The sequence below is a fragment of the Euleptes europaea genome, chromosome 4, assembly GCF_029931775.1.
Source record: "Euleptes europaea isolate rEulEur1 chromosome 4, rEulEur1.hap1, whole genome shotgun sequence".
NCBI classification, from domain to species: Eukaryota; Metazoa; Chordata; class Lepidosauria; order Squamata; family Sphaerodactylidae; genus Euleptes; species Euleptes europaea.
This window is the reverse complement of record NC_079315.1, coordinates 112,337,090-112,355,497: the sequence shown is the minus strand read 5'-3', so window position 1 is coordinate 112,355,497 and position 18,408 is coordinate 112,337,090. Positions and strand designations below refer to the sequence as shown.

The following is an 18,408-nucleotide window of genomic DNA, read 5'->3' as shown; positions in this document are numbered from 1 at the left end:
CTGTACAATACGCCCAGCAAATTTTAAGATGCTTCCAGAAGTTTTAAATGACGGGACCATGGATCTCAACAGGGGATACACTGCAGGAGGACTGCCTTTGAGACGGAAACAGCAGAAAATAATTAGAATCATAGAGTTGGAAGGGAGCACCAGGGTCAACTAGTCCAACCCTCTGCACAATGCAGGAAATTCACAACTACCTCCCACCACATCCCAGGGACCCCCACTCCATGCCCAGAAGATGGCCAAGATGCCCTCCCTCTCATCATCTGCCTAAGGTCATAGAATCAGCATTGCTGACAGATGGCCATCTAGCCTCTGCCTCAAAACCTCCAGGGAAGGAGGGCTCACCACCTCCCGAGGAAGCCTGTTCCACTGAGGAACTGCTCGAACTGTTAGAAAGTTCTTCCTAATGTCTAGACTGAAACTCTGATTTAATTTCAGCCAGTTGGTTCTGGTCTGACCTTCTGGGGCAACAGAAAACAACTCGGCACCCTCCTCTATATGACAGCCCTTCAAGTACTTGAAGATGGTTATCACATCCCCTCTCAGTCGTCTCCTGTCTACGCTAAACATACCCAGCTCTTTCAACCTTTCCTCATAGGACTTGGTCTCCTATGAGAACTATTTGAAGTGTACAAATACGGCAGCATGCATTTGGTTTGAACCATTCTTTCCCCCCGGGTACCCACCAAACCCTGTCTTTGTGTCTCCTCACAGAAAACTGGGCAGCGCAATCTGGGGGGGGGGGGTTGTGCCACGGCCGGGGACAGCACAGCCGAGCCTCCTCCTCACTGGCTTGCTGCGCTGAGACCAGCAACCCGACAGGGTTCCCCCAACCCCTTGTGGAATCGCTGTATTCAGCTCAATGGGCCACGCCTATGTTTTTGCCAATTAGTTTGCGCCGGCAAACGTGGGTGTTCCCATGCCGAAAGGGGCTCAGGGAACTAACGCCAGACCTGCCCCCAGGCACGCTCCTTTGGCTCCAGTGCAAGCCTCTCTACTGGAGGTGCGCTGGTGTGTGTGGCGCTGGTGCTCTGCTCTCCAGCACCATCGTCAGTGCCCCGCCACAGTGGTGAATGCCCCTTACATTGGGGCAAGGGGCATTTACGCCAGCGCTTGGGTCACGCCGCCTCACCAGCAGTTTCGGTCCCCCCTTTGTGGATTGTGCTACAAATGCTTCTTCTAGGTATTCATGATACGGTAGGACATTTGAGAAAGATATGGTTGATTTGTCAGTCAAATGATGGCCAAGGGTTTTAAAGCAATTACTTTCTTTAAAATTGCAAAAGAATACCCAACAAGTATGACACATATGATAATTAAAAAACAAATGATCAAACAAGGAAATGAGCTTTCTTAGGAAATGGCAAAGATTTGCAAGTTAATTAATTTACATGGGTGGCCCTAAGTCAGGGGTCCCCAATATGGTGCCTGTGGGTACCATGGCGCCCAACAACACCTTTCCTGGCACCCACAGGTGGGACTTTTGCCCAGCCATGGGAGACTGATTGGCTGTGCAGATTTTTTTTAAATGCTGCTTTAGCAGCAGCCGCCACCACCATAGCACAAGGATCTTCCCTGTATGACTGAAGGTAAGCCATGCCAGCCATTTTATGGCTGGCGCTACCTCCTGACTCTACAGGGAGCCAGAGTGGTGTAGTGGTTAAGATCTGTGGACTCTAATCTGGAGAAACGGGTTTGATTCCCCACCCCTCCACATGAGCAGCGGATGCTAATCTGGAGAAAACCGGGTTGGTTTCTCCACTCCTACACACAATGCCAGCTGGGTGACCTTGGGCTAGTCACAGCTCTCTTAGAGCTCTCTCAGTCCCATCTACCTCACAAGGTGTCTGTTGTGGGGAGAGGAAGGGAAGGAGAATGTACGCCGGTTTGATTCTCCTTAAAAGGTCGGCATCTAAACCAACTCTTCTTCTTCTTCTATTTTGTGGCCCCACCCTGCGTCAGAATTCCAAAGGTGTCTGCAGGCTCAAAAAGGTTGGGTACTCCTGCCCTAAGCAGCGATCTTCGTCACTGATGACTGTTTGTATCCTCATTTGTATACAGCTGAGGTTGTAGCAGGTGGCTAGCAGGAAACGCTTTGCTGTGCTGCTTGAGAAGAAGAGTTGGGTTTTATATGCCGACTTTCTCTACTACTTAAGGGAGAATCAAACCAGCTTACAATCACCTTCCCTTCCCCTCCCCACAATAGACACCCTGTGAGGTAGGTGAGGCTGAGAGAGCTCCAGGAGAGCTGTGACTAGCCCAAGGTCACCCAGCTGGCTTTATGTGGAAGAGTGGGGAAACCAACCCGGTTCACCAGATTAGCCTCCGCCACTCATGTGGAGTGGGGAATCAAACCTGGTTCTCCACATTAGAGTCCACCGCTCCAAACCACCCCTCTTAACCACTACACCACGCTGGCTCTCCCACAGTGCTGAAGGGTTTGGAGGCAAGCAGGCATCACTCCTGTCTTTACTCACAAATTACATGAAATGATAAAGATAGTTTCAGGTGGGTAGTAGCCACGTTGGTCTGCAGTAGAAGTGCAAGATTCCATTCCAGTAGCATCTTAAAGACCAACAAGATGTTTAGGGTGTGAGCTTTTGAGATTCAAAGCTCTCTTCATCAGATATGAGGGGAAATTTGACTCTCGAAAGCTTATACCCTGGAAAATATTGTTGGTCTTAAAGGCGCTACTGGACTTGAATCTTGCTCAAGAAGTAATAAAGGAAACCAGCCACCTACAGAGAGGCAGTCTTGGCTTTATGGAATACTTGGCCACGGATAAAGAAAAGTAAATTGACAATATCAGACCAACATCCCATTTCTAGTTCACAAAATAAACTTTGCTGCAGCCTCTATTGACTAGGGTCACAAAGCAAACGGCATAAACCTAACACAAATAAAATAGCTGAAGCCAACAATAATGAAGAAACCCTATCTTTAGTCTAATAACACTGAGAAGATCTTAGCCATCAATAACACTGAGAAGATCTTAGCCATCAAGTTCCTAATAATGTATTCCAGGATTTAAAAGAAAATCCAGCTAGGGAAAGGCCACTCAAGAAGCATATCCCAACCTTTAAGAACTACAGCTATTCTTCTTATTATTATTATTAGACTTCTACCCTGCCTTTCCCAACCAAGGGCTCAAAGCGGCTAACAACCAATAAATACAATTTAATAAATACATTAACAGCATAACATCAAATTTTAAAATTACTTCCAAATGATACAATAAAAAGTTCAAGCAGCACCCCTGTTAGTAATGGGAGAACAACAAAGAAGAGTTGGTTTTTATATGCTGACTTTCTCTACCTTTTAAGGAGAATCAAACCAGCTTACAAGCACCTTCCCTGCCTCTCCCCGCAACAGACACCCTGTGAGGGAGGTTGGGCTGAGAGAGTTCAGAGACAACTGTGACTAGCCCAAGGTCACCCAGCTGGCTTCAAGTGGAGGAGCGCAGAAACCAACCCGGTTAATCAGATTAGAGTCTACCGCTCTTAACCACTACAAACATGGAGAGAGGGAAAAGGAATGGGAAGGGGAGGGAATACAGGGAAAGGGAAGGGACAGAAGGGCACAGCAGGGCAGGGAGTCTAGCTAGAGAGAAACTGTCACTGCCCTGTCATTTTGTGTGATTTTGCCAATGTCACAGCTGAGTTATGGCGACCCCGTAGGGTTTTCAAGGCAAGAGATGTTCGGAGGTGGTTTGCCATTGCCTGCCTCTGTGTGGGCTGAGAGAGTTCTGAGAGAACTGTAATTGGCCCAAGGTCACCCAGCAGGTTTCATGTGAAGGAGTGGGGAACTGAACCTGGTTCTCCAGATTAGAGTCCGCCACTCTTAACCAATACACCACACTGGCTCTCTCATTTTAACTACAAGCAATGAAATAATGTGCATACCACTTTCATGACTGATACGAAAGTAAAGTCACTGGTGTGGTTCAACCATGTAATATGGACTTGGAAATCCATGACACAGACCAAAACGTTAATTTGGTTCCTTTTTTACGTGCTTTTGTTTCTGAGCTCACTTGGGAGAGCTAGACACTTGCGTGTCCAAGGGATGCAGGTTAACACCAATACAGACAAACAATTTAGGAACTGTGGGGTGGTACTACTTTCACCGCTACTAGACAAAACAGTCGAGTCAGTCCTCAATTTCACTCACGTTTGCAATTCTCTTGAACAGAAAAGAAACTGAAATATGCCACATTTTATTCTCTGTTCTGCTTTAACTAAGATGACCACCTTTAAACGTGACTTCTTATTTTCTCCTTAAAGATATATTTCTATTGCACCTTCTGCCTTAATGTAACACCGTATGACTCAAGATCTTCAAGTTAGCTATGAACAGGAATCCAAAGCAAATGGAACATGAATTTATATGGGGGAAAGTTTTTCCACCATAATCCAGTAGTTGGACCTGAGAAACTTCCACAATAGTTAGTCAAGGGAGTTATCAGCTATCTGTTTAACATACTTTTTTAGAACTAGATTTCTAGAATGGTTATTTTATATCACTATTTATTAAAGGCTACTTGGGGAGGAATACTGTGCATGATTCCTAGGCTGCTCTACTAGAGACAGGCCTGAGGAAAATGTCCTGCCCCTTTAATAGAGTCAGACTATATGGAAATAGGCAGCTGAAGCTTTTCATGCATGGAGGTAAATAGAAACACCTGCTAAATAAGATCACATTGATTATCAGGGAGAGCCAGCGTGGGGTTAGAGCAGTGGACTCTAACCTGGAGAACCGGGCTCAATTCCCCCCTCGTCCACGTGAAGCCTGCTGAGTGACCTTGGGCCAGTCACAGTTCTCTCAGAACTCTCTCAGCCCCACCTACCTCACAGGGTGTCTGTTGTGGGGAAGGTGATTATAAGCTGGTTTGATTCTTCCCTAAGTGGTAGAGAAAGACAGCATACAAAAACCAACTCTTCTTCTTCATATTAAGGCTCTATTAAAGGGACAGGGCATCTTTTTCTCCAGGCAACTGCCAATCCTACTAGAAACAGAATGTCTCCTTCAGCTTACCATTCACCATGGGTAAAAGACACTGAGGGTTACAATAAACACTTCACACATAGCCATTTTAGGCAGCCATTTATCCTGTGGGTAATATATTAAAAGAAGTCAGTTACATATCCTTTTATCAAGGCTACAAGCTTTAACTGATACATTAATCAACTACCGTGCTTGATGATTAAATCGGTGGAGGCGGCTCATATATTTTGGTGAGGTCAAATTTTGTTTGGCGGAGGCATAAATTTATGCCTCACATTTTCCTTTTTGAGGCTGTTTTGTTTCTGATGCGATGCTGTAATAGAGAATGAAAAAATAATAATGTTGATAACCCTTCCCAAGAATAAGTGGTTAACCTCTGTGTGGCTAATTCGACACACTTCCTTCAGCCTTGCACACAGGCACTCATGCGGAGGTTTCAAAATGGTCTACTAGTTAAAATGCGGAGGATTAACCAGCTCTTAAACTGGTCAATCGCCTGCTTTTGAAACCATATAAGAAACAAGCACCTGATAGGCTGCTATGATTAACATGACAGAAATGTGCTTATCAGAAGTGATTGCAACCTCCATAAGGAAGTGATTACATTTGATTTTATGACATCACATACTATGCCCTTACCATAAAAACCATAGTTTGAAAAACAGGTTAATTGGCAGAAGCAATAACAGGAAGCTGGAGTAGGAGGACAAGAGACCTTGGCCAGGCAAACAGTGAACACAACATGCTTTCTGTTCAAAGCGAAACTGTTGCTTTTTAGTTTTGTTCTGATTGAGCATGAATGGAGAGATACATCAGCTGAAAAGACCAGAATATCTTCACTCCTATCAACAGCCCTTTAGAAGTCAGTCGACTTCAATACTTACATCTTTGCTATGAGCAACCAACCGGCTTTAGTACGTTTCACATTCAGCTGTAATCAAGGATGACTTTTGTTTTTGAGGGTTTTATGAAGAAGTTCGTTAGGTAAGGATCACGGCAACAAGTTAACACCCGGCTTTTACAGCTTATCTTTGCATCTGCAAACTCAACTGCTCCCATTTCAGCTCTTTTGTTTCTGCTTGGAAGGTCACCCTGGCCTGGCTCTTTGTTGCACTCTGGAGAGTTCCTTCCCGCCAACTTCGGGTTATTGTATACCCAGACAAAAAAAGAAAGAAAAAGGGACAGATGGGGGAACAGTTTAAAAAAAGGAGGATGGGCTGCCAGTAAAAGCACCGGCCAACTGTCTCTACTGGCTAAGCATGGGCGATAAAAAAGCGGCATTCATTCAACTGTTTTGTGCTTGAATGAAACGTGGAGATACTTTATCATGTGGTGCAAAGGTTGATTCTAAAAGCGGGAAAGAACAGCTATGCTTTATCCAACATGTCTGAGACTTTCCCTGATCTTTACTTTCCACCAGTAAGCACCCCCTCCTCCCCAAAATCAGTTATCGCAGCCTAAGAAACAAAGTGCTTATATTCCACCAGAGAAGCCTTTCTACCCTACCACTAACATATGCAAGTCACATGCCACACCGTTTTGCTTGAGGGCCTAACTGTAACAAAGCAGCATCTTTCCAAGTGTCTCATTTGCCTATGGCAAATCTCCACCTAAGACGCAACAAGGTGCATCATATCCATTCTTGAAAGGGGACACGGCATCTTGGACTCAAACGCTTGCCGAGCCACACCCAAGCCCTCTGCTGAAGGAGACACCTTAGCAAAGGCCCATGCATCCTCACCCACACTTACAAATCTTCATTACATGTACAATTCGTCCCCTCCAAGGAATGTGGGATTGTATAGAGGTGGTACTACTGTTATTCTCAAAGCAAAAGCTGAGACAACAACCTGCCTAAGAATATCCACTGATCTTCCTTGGCCAAGTCAGCATCTGAACACATGACCCCCCCCTTTGAAATTTAACACCTTAAGCACTAACACCACACAAATGCCCACCTGGCAGGTCCTCTGTTTTATCCTAGGAGCTCCAAGAATTTAGTGAATTACTCCAAACCAAAATCTTTTCTAACCAGTTCAAGTGATGGTGACTCGAACATATCTCAGCCACTCTGTTTGAGGACTCTGCTATTCTTTGGAAGTTCTTCCTAAGGCACACCCTCAAGATGACCTGCTAGGAAGCTGGAGGCCTCTTCCAAACTCTGCAAGAATCGCTAGCTGGAGGCTTCTTCCGAACTCTGCAAGAATCGCTAGCTGGAGGCCTCTTCTGAACTCTGCAAGAATCGATCTCTTGCATGTGACACATTTTATATTTCCTGAGAAAAATTCCTCCAATGCCAAAACTTCCTCAAAGGCCTCTAAGCTCACTTCTGCCCTTAATCCAGTCAAAATTAACACCCATCAAAAATGGGTCCTGAGGCCAGGAGGGAGGGAAGGAGAAATTGGATAAACTCAGAGGGGCAAATTGTGGGAGTCTTGATGGCAAATCTGGGTCTGTCTCTTCATCATTTTTTTCATGGCCATTTTGCACAGCATATGGCCCTGTATTTACAAATAAGAAAAATAAACTACAAGCTTTTTTAGCGTGATCTGAGGTGAGATTCCTGTGTTTTGTGGAGCAAAAAACAGTGTGGAATTACTTTGCCAAGTGGGTTCTAAAAGCAACAGTAAAATATCCAAGCAGGTTCCACTTTAAGAAGTCTCAAAACGGCTGCTCTAAAGCAATAACCACCCCCTTCACTGGGAGTGACACCTTATTGCCACCACCCACTGTTTTTGGAATTTTCTTAGGAAACACTTAGGAAACCTATGCAGTTCTACCCACAAGTGCCACCGCACCAAAATCTGCCCAGTCTCTCTGTGAAACATGCCCGGGCCTGTTTCAGGCCTCCTGCATTAAGTATTTAAAATGCCTGCGACACTTCTTCCTAAAACCAACCAACACTCTGGTACAGCAGCTCTTCCTCTGCCGCACACAAAAGGGACAAAGCATCTCACACCCTTCCCGCTGCCATCCGTCCAAACACCCACCCACCCACCCAGCATAAACTGGAGAGCCTCGCGCCGGGAGCCTTCTTTTCTCAGCTCTCTGACAACCTCAATTCAGTCTCAGGTTTCTCTGCCAAATCCAGTGTTGACTGTTTTCCCCTCACCCAGGCCAGACAAAACCTTCTTCCTGGGTTCCAAAGTCGCGCTTCCTTTTGTCGTTTGGGAGAGAGCAGGTTCACGCCCATGCCAGATTCTCCACCTTCCAAGCCCATCTCCCCCAAACACCTCGACAGGGCCCGAACCAGGTCTTAACCTGTTCTTACACTGGATTGTGATTCTCTAGCCCACTTCCAAAGGCTTTCCTGACCCTGTTTTGCCCCAGGGCAAAGCCACCCGCCCACCCTGCACAGGGATCAACACTATGTCATTTCAGTATACGGGATCCAGCCCTCTACTTCTAATTTTATTTACTCTTCTTTGCAGAGAAGGAAACCTGCATACATTTCCTTGGAAGCAAACCTCATTTCACTTAACAGGGCATACCCTCCAACCTAGCTTTGTTTAAAAAGGCCATCTTCTCAAGTTAAAGGTTCCCAGGAGCACAATCTCAGCACCCCACCACCACCACCCCTTGCCATTTTTAGGATTAGGTACAGCAACACCCCCGCCCCCATCACCACTTGCTAGCTTCCTCTTGAGTAAACCTGCGCTTGATAGGACCTAGTCCCAAATGAAGGCCGGGTCAGAGCATCTCCCAGGACCATTTTGACTTGATCCCCTACAACCGCCCCCCCAATGTCACTTGCCTGTTTCCTCAGGCATAAACCCCACTCTGTCCAATGGGGCTTTGTGTGCAAGATTAAGGATACGTAGAAGCAGACTATAAACATGGGAGGTTTTGCCTTGGATTTGACACTCTCTGGATGCACATTTCCCCCATCAGAATTCTCCAAACTCTGCATGGTGGCTTATTGTTGAGTTCTGAGAATTCGGATGGCGGAAATGTGCATCCAAAGAGCAACAAATCCAAGGCAAACCCTCCCATGCATAAGTGGCCTCAGTCCCAAACGTATGGTGGGCCACAGCATCTCCCAGTGCCGTTTTTTACTACATCCGCTACAACAACCACACCCAGTGGCATTTGCAAAGTTTCCCCGGGGAATAAACCCCACTCTGTCCAATGGGGCTTTGTGTACAAGATTAAGGAGACATAGAAGCAGACTATCAACATTTATGCATGGGAGGATTTGCCTTGGAATTGTCGCTCTCTGGACCCCCATCCAAATTCTCAAATCTCTGCGGGGGGGGGGGCTTATTGTTGAGTTTCGACAATTTGGATGAGAAAAATGTGTGTCTAAACATGGGGGGTTTTGCCTTGGATTTGCCACTCTTTAGACTCTAAAGAGTGGCAAATCCAAGGCAAAAACCCCCATGCGTAAATTGCCTTTGTCCCAAACGCATGGTGGGCCAGAGCATCTCCCAGTACCATTATTACTAGATCCGCTACAACCCCCCCCCCATGGCATTTGCAAAGTTTCCTCGGGAGTAAACCCCACTCTGTCCAATAGGGGCTTTTGGTGCAAGATTTCAGGAGACGCAGAGGCAGCCTATATCCAAGCCATAGGCCATTTATGAACAGGGGGGGGGTTGCCTCGGGTTTGCCACTCTCTAGATACACATTTCCCCCCCACATCTGAATTCTCAGAACTCAAAATAGGAAGTATAGAATCAAGTTTAGCTTCTAACTGAGGATTTCAGCAAGAATAACTTCTGGGCAAATTTTTGATAAAGCACAGAGCAGTACAGAAGTACCAACCGGTTAATGTTTGTTGGGTATCGGGGCAACGATATGCGGAAGGGCTACAGAGGACCCAGAACTATACGTAAACTTCCCTTTTCTGTCTCTTCTTCTGTATCCTTTATAAAAAAATAAATAATTTATATGCAGAAGGGCTACAGAAGACACAGAACTATGCGTAAACTTCCCTTTTCTGTCTCTTCTTCTGTAAAGGGTTGGAGGATACTGAAATGATGGGAGAAAGGGGAGGTGTGGGGGAATAACAATGAGTTTTTTAATTTACTTATCAATGTAAAGAATTTGTACATCTATCCTTTTCTCGGGAGTTATTATGTAACCTACTAGCATTTTTAATTTTTTTTTAATTTTAATTGACAATATTGTTGATTAGGTTATTTATGACAGCGGGTATATAACGGATATTAGGAATAAATAGAAAATTATAAATAATTATACACTAGTCTAGTAAGAGATGGATTGACTCATTAAAGGAAGCCACAGCCTTCAATTTGCAAGATCGAAACAAGGCTGTCAAAGATAGGACATTTTGGAGGACTTTCTTTCTTAGGGTCGCCATGAGTCGGAAGCGACTTGACGGCACTTAGCACACACACAGTCTAGTAAGAATAATTTTCCATATAAAGGAGTGACTAGATTATGAATAGGTTAGAGGAAGCTGGGGGGTGGGGAGTCCAAACTATTAGATGTATTTAACAACGAAGGTATACATCAAGCTATATATTGCTATTTACTAACATATGGAAAGATGAGCTGTGTATTGCTATTTACTAACATATGGAAAGATGAGCTGTGTACTGCTGTTTACTAACGTATGGAAAGATGAGCTGTGTATTGCTATTTACTAACGTATGGAAAGATGAGCTGTGTATTGCTATTTACTAACGTATGGAAAGATGAGCTGTGTATTGCTATTTATTAACGTATGGAAAGATGAGCTGTGTATTGCTGTTTACTAACGTATGGAAAGATGAGCTGTGTATTGCTATTTACTAACATTTGAAAGATAAGCTGTGTATTGCTATTTACTAACGTATGGAAAGATGAGCTGTGTATTGCTGTTTACTAACGTATGGAAAGATGAGCTGTGTATTGCTGTTTACTAACATATGGAAAGATGAGCTGTGTATTGCTATTTACTAACGTATGGAAAGATGAGCTGTGTATTGCTATTTACTAACGTATGGAAAGATGAGCTGTGTATTGCTGTTTACTAACATATGGAAAGATGAGCTGTGTATTGCTATTTACTAACGTATGGAAAGATGAGCTGTGTATTGCTATTTACTAACGTATGGAAAGATGAGCTGTGTATTGCTGTTTACTAACGTATGGAAAGATGAGCTGTGTATTGCTATTTACTAACGTATGGAAAGATGAGCTGTGTATTGCTATTTACTAACATATGGAAAGATAAGCTTTATGAAACACCGAATAAGATGGATTGTGTTATTGTGGAAAAAGCAATAAAAAGTAATTGGGAAAAAAAAGTGCATCTCTAAGAGAGCAGCCAATGCAAGGCTCCCGGGCACAAGCGGCCTTCCTGGGCCTCGGGCCCACCAGACCCAGCCTTGGGACCCCCCCCGCCCCCCGTTCCGCCGCATCCCCCACCCTCGGGCGGGGCGCTTCCCGACCCCTCCCCAAAATCCCCCCCTCCCCCACCCCCACTCACCCTGCCTCCCTACGATCTCGGCCACATGCTCGGAGCTGGGCACCGGGACGCACTCGGTGGTGTTGACGCTCTTCCTCCTCAGCAGCGCCGCCTGCTCGCCGTTCAAAACCAGCCCGGGAGGCGCCGCCGCCGCCCCCCCCACTCCTCCTCCGCCGTAGGCCTGCGCGAGCATCGCCGCCATCATCCCGTGGTGGGCGTCGTCGTCGTCGTCGCCGCCGCCGGGCCCGTAGAGCGGCGCCGCCCCGCCGCCCGCCTCGAAGGCCTCCGCCGGCGGCAGCAGCGCCGAGCCCAGCCCGGGGGAGAGCAGCGGCGGCGGGGAGGCCAGCAGCAACGAGGCCGGGCCGCCTCCTCCTCCGCCTCCTCCGCCTCCCCCGGGCTCCAGCAGCAGCAGCTCCTCCTCCTCCTCCTCCTCAGGCGGCTCCGACAAGTCCAGCTCCAGGCCGCCGCCATCGTCCTCCTCCTCCGGCGCCTCCTCGCCCCCCGCCGCCGCCGCCTCCTCCTCGCGGAGGCCCAGCCCGGCCAGGCGTCCCCTCAGCCGAGAAGGCCCCGCCGCCGCCGTGTGGTGGTGGTGGTGGTGGAGCAGCAGGCCCGGCGGCGGCCTGGGCGGCGGCGGCGGCAGCTCGGGCGCCGGCTCCTCCTGAGGCGACGGCGGCGAGGGCATGGCCGGCGAGGAGCGGGGGGGAGGCGGGCTAGCGGGCTCCCACGGGCATGATGATGCCGCCGCCTCGTCCTCGTCCGGGGCCTGAGGGGAGGCGGGAGCGGCCTGGGCGCTGCTGCTGCTGCCGCCGCCACGGCCCACGCTCGCCTCAGCGCCGCTTTTGTGGCATGGCGGCGGCGGCTCCCCCTCGCCGGCTCCAGTCGCGGCGGCGGCCTCCTCCTCCTCAGGCGGCGGCCCAGGCGGCTCCAGCCCCGCCCCGCGCCGCTCTCCCAGCCGGGCGATTGGCGGCGAGGGGGGAGACAGCCGGCGCTTGGGCGGGGCGGAGGAGGAGGCGGAGTGAGGGGCGGGCCGCGGCGGCTCCCCCCCTGCGGCCTTCTCCGCCTTCTCCGCCTCCGTCGTCGTCGTCCTCTCGCCGGCGGTCCCCTCAGACAGCATCCGCGGGGCGCGCCGGCCCTCCCTTCTGGCCCGGCTCCCGCGCAAGGCCCCGGCCTCCCCCGCGCAAGGCCCCGGCCGGGGATTGTTGGGTGGGCCGGGCGCGGATTGTGACGGGGGGGGGGGGGAGGCGCCGGGTTCATTTCCTCCGCCGCCCGGGGGTCGCGGGGGTGGGGGGGTTGAGCGAGGGGCGAGTTTGGGGCGGAGGGGGAGGGAGAGCGAGGGGGGAAGGGGAAGAGAGGGGCACATCCCCGGGGGGGGGAGATTTAGCGTTTGTTTGATTTCTCCCCCCCCCCCACGCACACACACAAAAGCTGGTTCTTTTTAAAAATTATGACCCTTCGGGTAAAAAAAGCTCAGAACCGTCTTCTCCCTTTTTCTTGCCTTATTTTGTAAAAAGCCCAGAACACTCTTCTCCACTTTCCTGTCCTTTTTTTTTTTTGTAAAAAGCTCAGAACCGTCTTATCCACTTTCCTGCTTTATTTTGTAAAAAAGCTCAGAACCGTCTTATCCACTTTCCTGCTTTATTTTGTAAAAAGCTCAGAACCGTCTTATCCACTTTGCTGTTTTATTTTGCAAAAAGCTCAGAACCGTCTTATCCACTTTCCCGCTTCATTTTGTAAAAAAGCTCAGAACCGTCTTTCCCACTTTCTTGCCTTTTGTGTGAAAAGCTCAAAACCGTCTTATCCGCTTTCCCGATTTATTTTGTAAAAAAGCTCAGAACCGTCTTATCCTCTTTCCCGCTTTATTTTGTTAAAAGCTCAGAACCGTCTTATCCACTTTCCAAATTTATTTTGCAAAAAGCTCAGAACCGTCTTATCTACTTTCCCGATTTATTTTGTAAAAAGCTCAGAACCGTCTTATCCACTTTGCTGCTTTATTTTGTAAAAAAGTTCAGAACCGTCTTATCCACTTTGCTGCTTTATTTTGTAAAAAGCTCAGAACCGTCTTATCCACTTTCCTGCTTTATTTTGTAAAAAGCTCAGAACCGTCTTATCCACTTTGCTGTTTTATTTTGCAAAAAGCTCAGAACCGTCTTATCCACTTTCCCGCTTCATTTTGTAAAAAAGCTCAGAACCGTCTTTCCCACTTTCTTGCCTTTTGTGTGAAAAGCTCAAAACCGTCTTATCCGCTTTCCCGATTTATTTTGTAAAAAAGCTCAGAACCGTCTTATCCACTTTCCTGCTTTATTTTGTAAAAAAGCTCAGAACCGTCTTATCCACTTTGCTGCTTTATTTTGTAAAAAGCTCAGAACCGTCTTATCCACTTTCCCGCTTTATTTTGTAAAAAGCTCAGAACCGTCTTATCCACTTTCCTGCTTTATTTTGTTAAAAGCTCAGAACCGTCTTATCCACTTTCCCGCTTTATTTTGTAAAAAGCTCAGAACCGTCTTCTCACATGAACACATGAAGCTGCCTCCTACTGAATCAGACCCTTGGTCCATTGAGGTCAGTATTGTCTACTCAGACCGGCAGCAGCTCTCCAGGGTCTCAGGCAGGGGTCTTTCACATCACCTCCTTGCACAGTCCCTTTAACTGGAGATGCCGGGGACTGAACTTGGGACCTTCTGCATGCCAAGCAGATGTGCCACAGCCCCTCTCCTTTTCTCTGCCTTTTTGGTAAAAAGCTCAGAACCGTCTTCTCCTTTTTCCTGCCTTTTTCCTAAAAGCCTCAGAACCGTCTCCACTTTCTTGCCTTTTGTGAAAAGCTCAGAACTGTCTTCTCCACTTTCCTGCCTTATTTTTTGTGAAAAGCTCAGAACCGTCTTCTCCATTTTATCCATACACCAACCCTGTGAGGCTGGCTACGCCGCATCTGATTAAAGTGGGTTCTGATTCCCCAAAAGAGTTGGATACATTTTGTCCATCGTTAAAGCGCAGCTGGACTCCTGTTTTGTTCTGCTACAAGAGAGAGGAAATTCCAGATGTGCGGCCCGGTTTCTCTGTTGTTGCAAAATAAAAAACATTCACGCCTTTCCTAGTGGATTCTCCACGTAAGAGAAAACCGAGGGTTAGTCTCTTGAGACTGTTTGGAGGCAGGATTGAACCCCCAGAGTGCTTTTCAGTGAGAGGCCTCTGCATTTTGACACATTTTCAACTTGAGGTTGACTGTTCTCCAAAGAAGCTTGATCCTCTCTTGGTTCCTTTTTAATTTGTGAGGAGTGCTGTTTTCGCACACCTGTCTTCCATTTTTGTGTACTTAGTGATGGTTAATTCAGCCTCCTGAATAAATGGGGGTGGAAAGTGTTATCGAGTCACAGCCGACTTAGGGCGGCCCCGTAGGGTTTTCAAGGCAAGAGACATTGAGAGGTGGTTTGCCATTGCCTGACTCCACGTCACGCCCCTGGTATTCCTTGGAGGTCTCCCATCCAAATAATAGCCAGGGCCGGCCGATCCTGCTTAGCTTCTGAGATCAGACGAGATCGGGCTAGCCTGGGCTATCCAGGCCAGGATATTCTGAATAAATACTTTCTCCTATTTTTATTAGCCTACATGCCTGAAAGAAAAGAGAAGCTAACCTTCCATTCAAAACCGCATAGGTAGCTTGAAGGAGTCTTAAGCTTGCACACAGCCGTGGTTGTTAAAGTGTTGCAACGTGGGATTCCTTCCACTGAATCAGTACATCTGAGAGAGGCAGCATGGTTTAAGTGGTTACTGTCAAGATTAGGATCAGTGATAGTTGGGTTCAACCCTCCCCCCTCTGCCATGGCAGCTTGCTGGGTGACTCTGGATCAGTCACTTTCTTGCAGCCTAGCCTACTTCACAGGGTTGTTTTGAGGATAAAATGGAGGTGGGAAGAATGATGCATTCCCCCTAAGCTTCTTGGAAGAAAGTGGGATTTTAAAAATGTGCTAAAATAAATAAATGTGGCAGGGCCTTCTTGATGGCAATATTGAGACTGTGGAACTCCACCCCTCAGGATATACATCTGCCCCCCTCCCCTTTTTCTTTCAGAAGACTGAGTTAATAATATCTCTGAAAGTTTTCTGTTTCTTTTTTATTTTCTTAGTTTCTGTGATGGCTTTTCACCGGCTCTTGTACTCAGTTGTATAGTATATGTTAAACTTTTAAATGGTACCGTATATACTTGGGTATAAGCCGACCCGAGTATAAGCTGAGGTGCCTAATTTCACCCCCAAAATGGGGAAAAATTAGGCACCCGCGTATAAGCCGAGGGTGGGAAAGGAGGCCCTTCCCCCCCCCCCCGCAGGCTTACCTTACTGGGCCGCCGCCGCCTGCCCGCGTGCCTTCCCCACTGGCCAGGAGTGGCCCACGGGGCCGCCTGAAGGCGCTTGGGGGGAAACAGATGTGTGCCTGCCAGCTGGCAGGCGCAGATCTGTTTAAAGAGCCCGCCCACCCTGCGTGCCTTCAGGGAAGCTCCCTGAAGGTGCCCGGGGTGGGGGTGGGGAACAGATCTGTTTAAAGAGCCCGCCCGCCCACCCCGCGCCCGGGGTGGGGGAACAGATCGCAGGCGCAGATCTGTTTAAAGAGCCCGTCCGCCCCGTGCGCCTTCAGGGAAGCCCCCTGAAGGTGCCCGGGGGGGGGGGGGGAAACAGAGAAGGCCCGCGGGCAGGCGGCCGCGGCGGCAGTGGTAAGTTCCCCCCCTCCCTCCACCTACCGACCCGCATATAAGCCGAGTTGGGTTTTCTAAGCCCTTTTTTTGGGCTGAAAAACTCGGCTTATACGCGAGTATATACGGTAAGTCACTTTTCAGAGCTTTAATGAAAAGCAGGATATAAATTTTTAAAATAAACAGGTGAGCTGTTCATTAATATGGGACCGAGTAAATGCGTGTATGTGGAAGGGGAAGAAGAAAAGAATCTGCAGTGTACAGTGATGTGATTTTCTATGTGTGACGGTAGGTTCCTACTAATGGAGAATACAATTCTTCAAATCTAAATGCAGCTTTCCTTTCCTCTGTAGAAAACTAAGAGCCCATTCCTGAAGGGGGGCGAAGCTCCTTAGGAGTGTGACCCCGTGCCAGCTTAGGTGCCACCTATCATGGAATAAAGTGGCACCTACGCGGGCATGGGGGCTACCACAATTGTATTATGTAGGGATGCAGTCAGACATATGAACTTCATGCTGTCAAGCACACTTATTCATCTAACGTTCATCTAAGCTAACTTCCAGCTTAGGCTGGCTTCCTAGAGAACATAAGATCATAGTGCTGTATTACAGACTTGAGGTTTTCAAACTGTGCTCTGGGATTCTTGGAGAGATTACTAGAACTCCTTGAGGAAAACATCAGAAATGGCAAACAAGCTTTCTTGAAAGGCAGCTTGTTCATATTGTTGATTTTTTTTCTTTTCCATGTGCACCCTAGAATATACCCAAGGGATCCTGGAGTTCTGTGGCAGATGTAGGGTTCTTTTGCAGTCGAGCTAGGGTGGGAAATATTTTCCAAAAGTTGAATGTTTGAAAGTTATAGGTCTGTGCAAAGATTGCAAGTAGCCATGTTCGAATTAGAAAATACCTTCAGATTAACAGCAAATCTCAGAAGTTAACCAGGGTTGGCCCTGGCTAGTATTTCATAGAATCATAGAGTTGGAAGGGACCACCAGGATCATCTAGTCCAACCCCTTGCATAATGCAGGAAATTAACAACTAATTTCCCCCCACATCCCCAGTGACCCCAACCCTCCCCCCACCATGCAGGATCCCACAATCAAAGCACTCCTGGCAGATGGCCATCTAGCCTCTGCTTAAAGACCTCCAAAGACGGGGACTCCGCCACCCTCCAAGGCAGCACATTCCACCATCGAACAGCCCTCACCGTCAGAAAGTTCTTCCTAATGTTTAGGTGGAATCACTTTTCTGTTAGTTTAAATCCATTACTCCGTGTCCTATTTGGCTGGGAGACCTCCAAGGAACACCAGGGCTGTGATGTGGAGGCAGGCAATGGCAAACCACCTCCAAATGTCTCTTGCCTTGAAAAAACTACGGGGTCGCCATAAGTCAGCTGTGACTTGACGGCCAATAAATAACAATAAAATAGGACCAGCCCAAACGTCACTTAGTGAGCAAGCTGCTTGGGATAATTTTTAAAACTCTGTCCATCTCCAAAATAAGTGTTTTGGGGCGTGAGGCAGGTGGAGAGGTGCATGTTTTGGGCTGTGTTGAGAAATCCCAGCCCCCCATGTTTTGGTTTTTTGGTGAACATTCCAGCTGATGGCCAGTTCTGGTCAGAAGCTTACTTTGTGAATTTGGTGTGGTTGTTATTGCATTTTTGCCTAATGAATGAGCACAACTGTCTGTACTACTTACCAGCTTTGGGAAATACCAAATTATCTATGCAAAGAAGATGACCTCCTAACATAAACAACTGGGTTTGGCTTATGTGCTAGTTGTATGCTATCCTGCCACTAGGTAACAAGCTTGAAGCCCAGGAATATGTAATACCTCAGGTGGCCAGGGGTTATATAGGATCGGTGAGCTGTTCTGAGACCAGTGAGATGTTACATGGTCAAGCGGAAACACTGAGCTAAATTGGGACAGCTCTTATGCTCAAGACCTCTTCTGGTTTGATGGCATCCCTGTCATCTCCAGCACAGGTCTGCTGATGCTGAGTCACTGTCTCCCCTTGCTGCCCCCACCAAGAAAATCTAACAGAACGGTGCAAGAATAGCCCTCAGATCAGATGGCTTCCAACAGCTCCCAAATGTCAGGAACTATTTTGCTCAGATCAGGAACCTTTCCCGTATTTTTGTCTGAAGCATGGTTTTGAGTCAGATTACAACCAGCAAATCTGCAACAGCACAACCCAAACCGAAATGCTTCACACACTGTGGCCAATTCCGGGTTAGGAAATTCCTGGAGATTATGTGGTGGAGTCTGGGGAATGTAGGGAGGGATGGAAGTGGAGTATAATG

General features: G+C 47.7%; 1 protein-coding gene across 1 annotated transcript in view; it reads right to left on the bottom strand.

Annotated features, from left to right (window-relative positions):
• The window catches only part of MEX3C (mex-3 RNA binding family member C), a 47,570-nt gene extending 35,940 nt beyond the window's left edge, over nt 1–11,630 (bottom strand). Inside the window, exon 1 of the mRNA XM_056848815.1 lies at nt 11,447–11,630. Within this exon, the coding sequence (XP_056704793.1) occupies nt 11,447–11,630 (184 nt within the window). The remainder of the gene's footprint in view (nt 1–11,446) is intronic.
• Nucleotides 11,631–18,408: the final 6,778 nt, after the last annotated feature.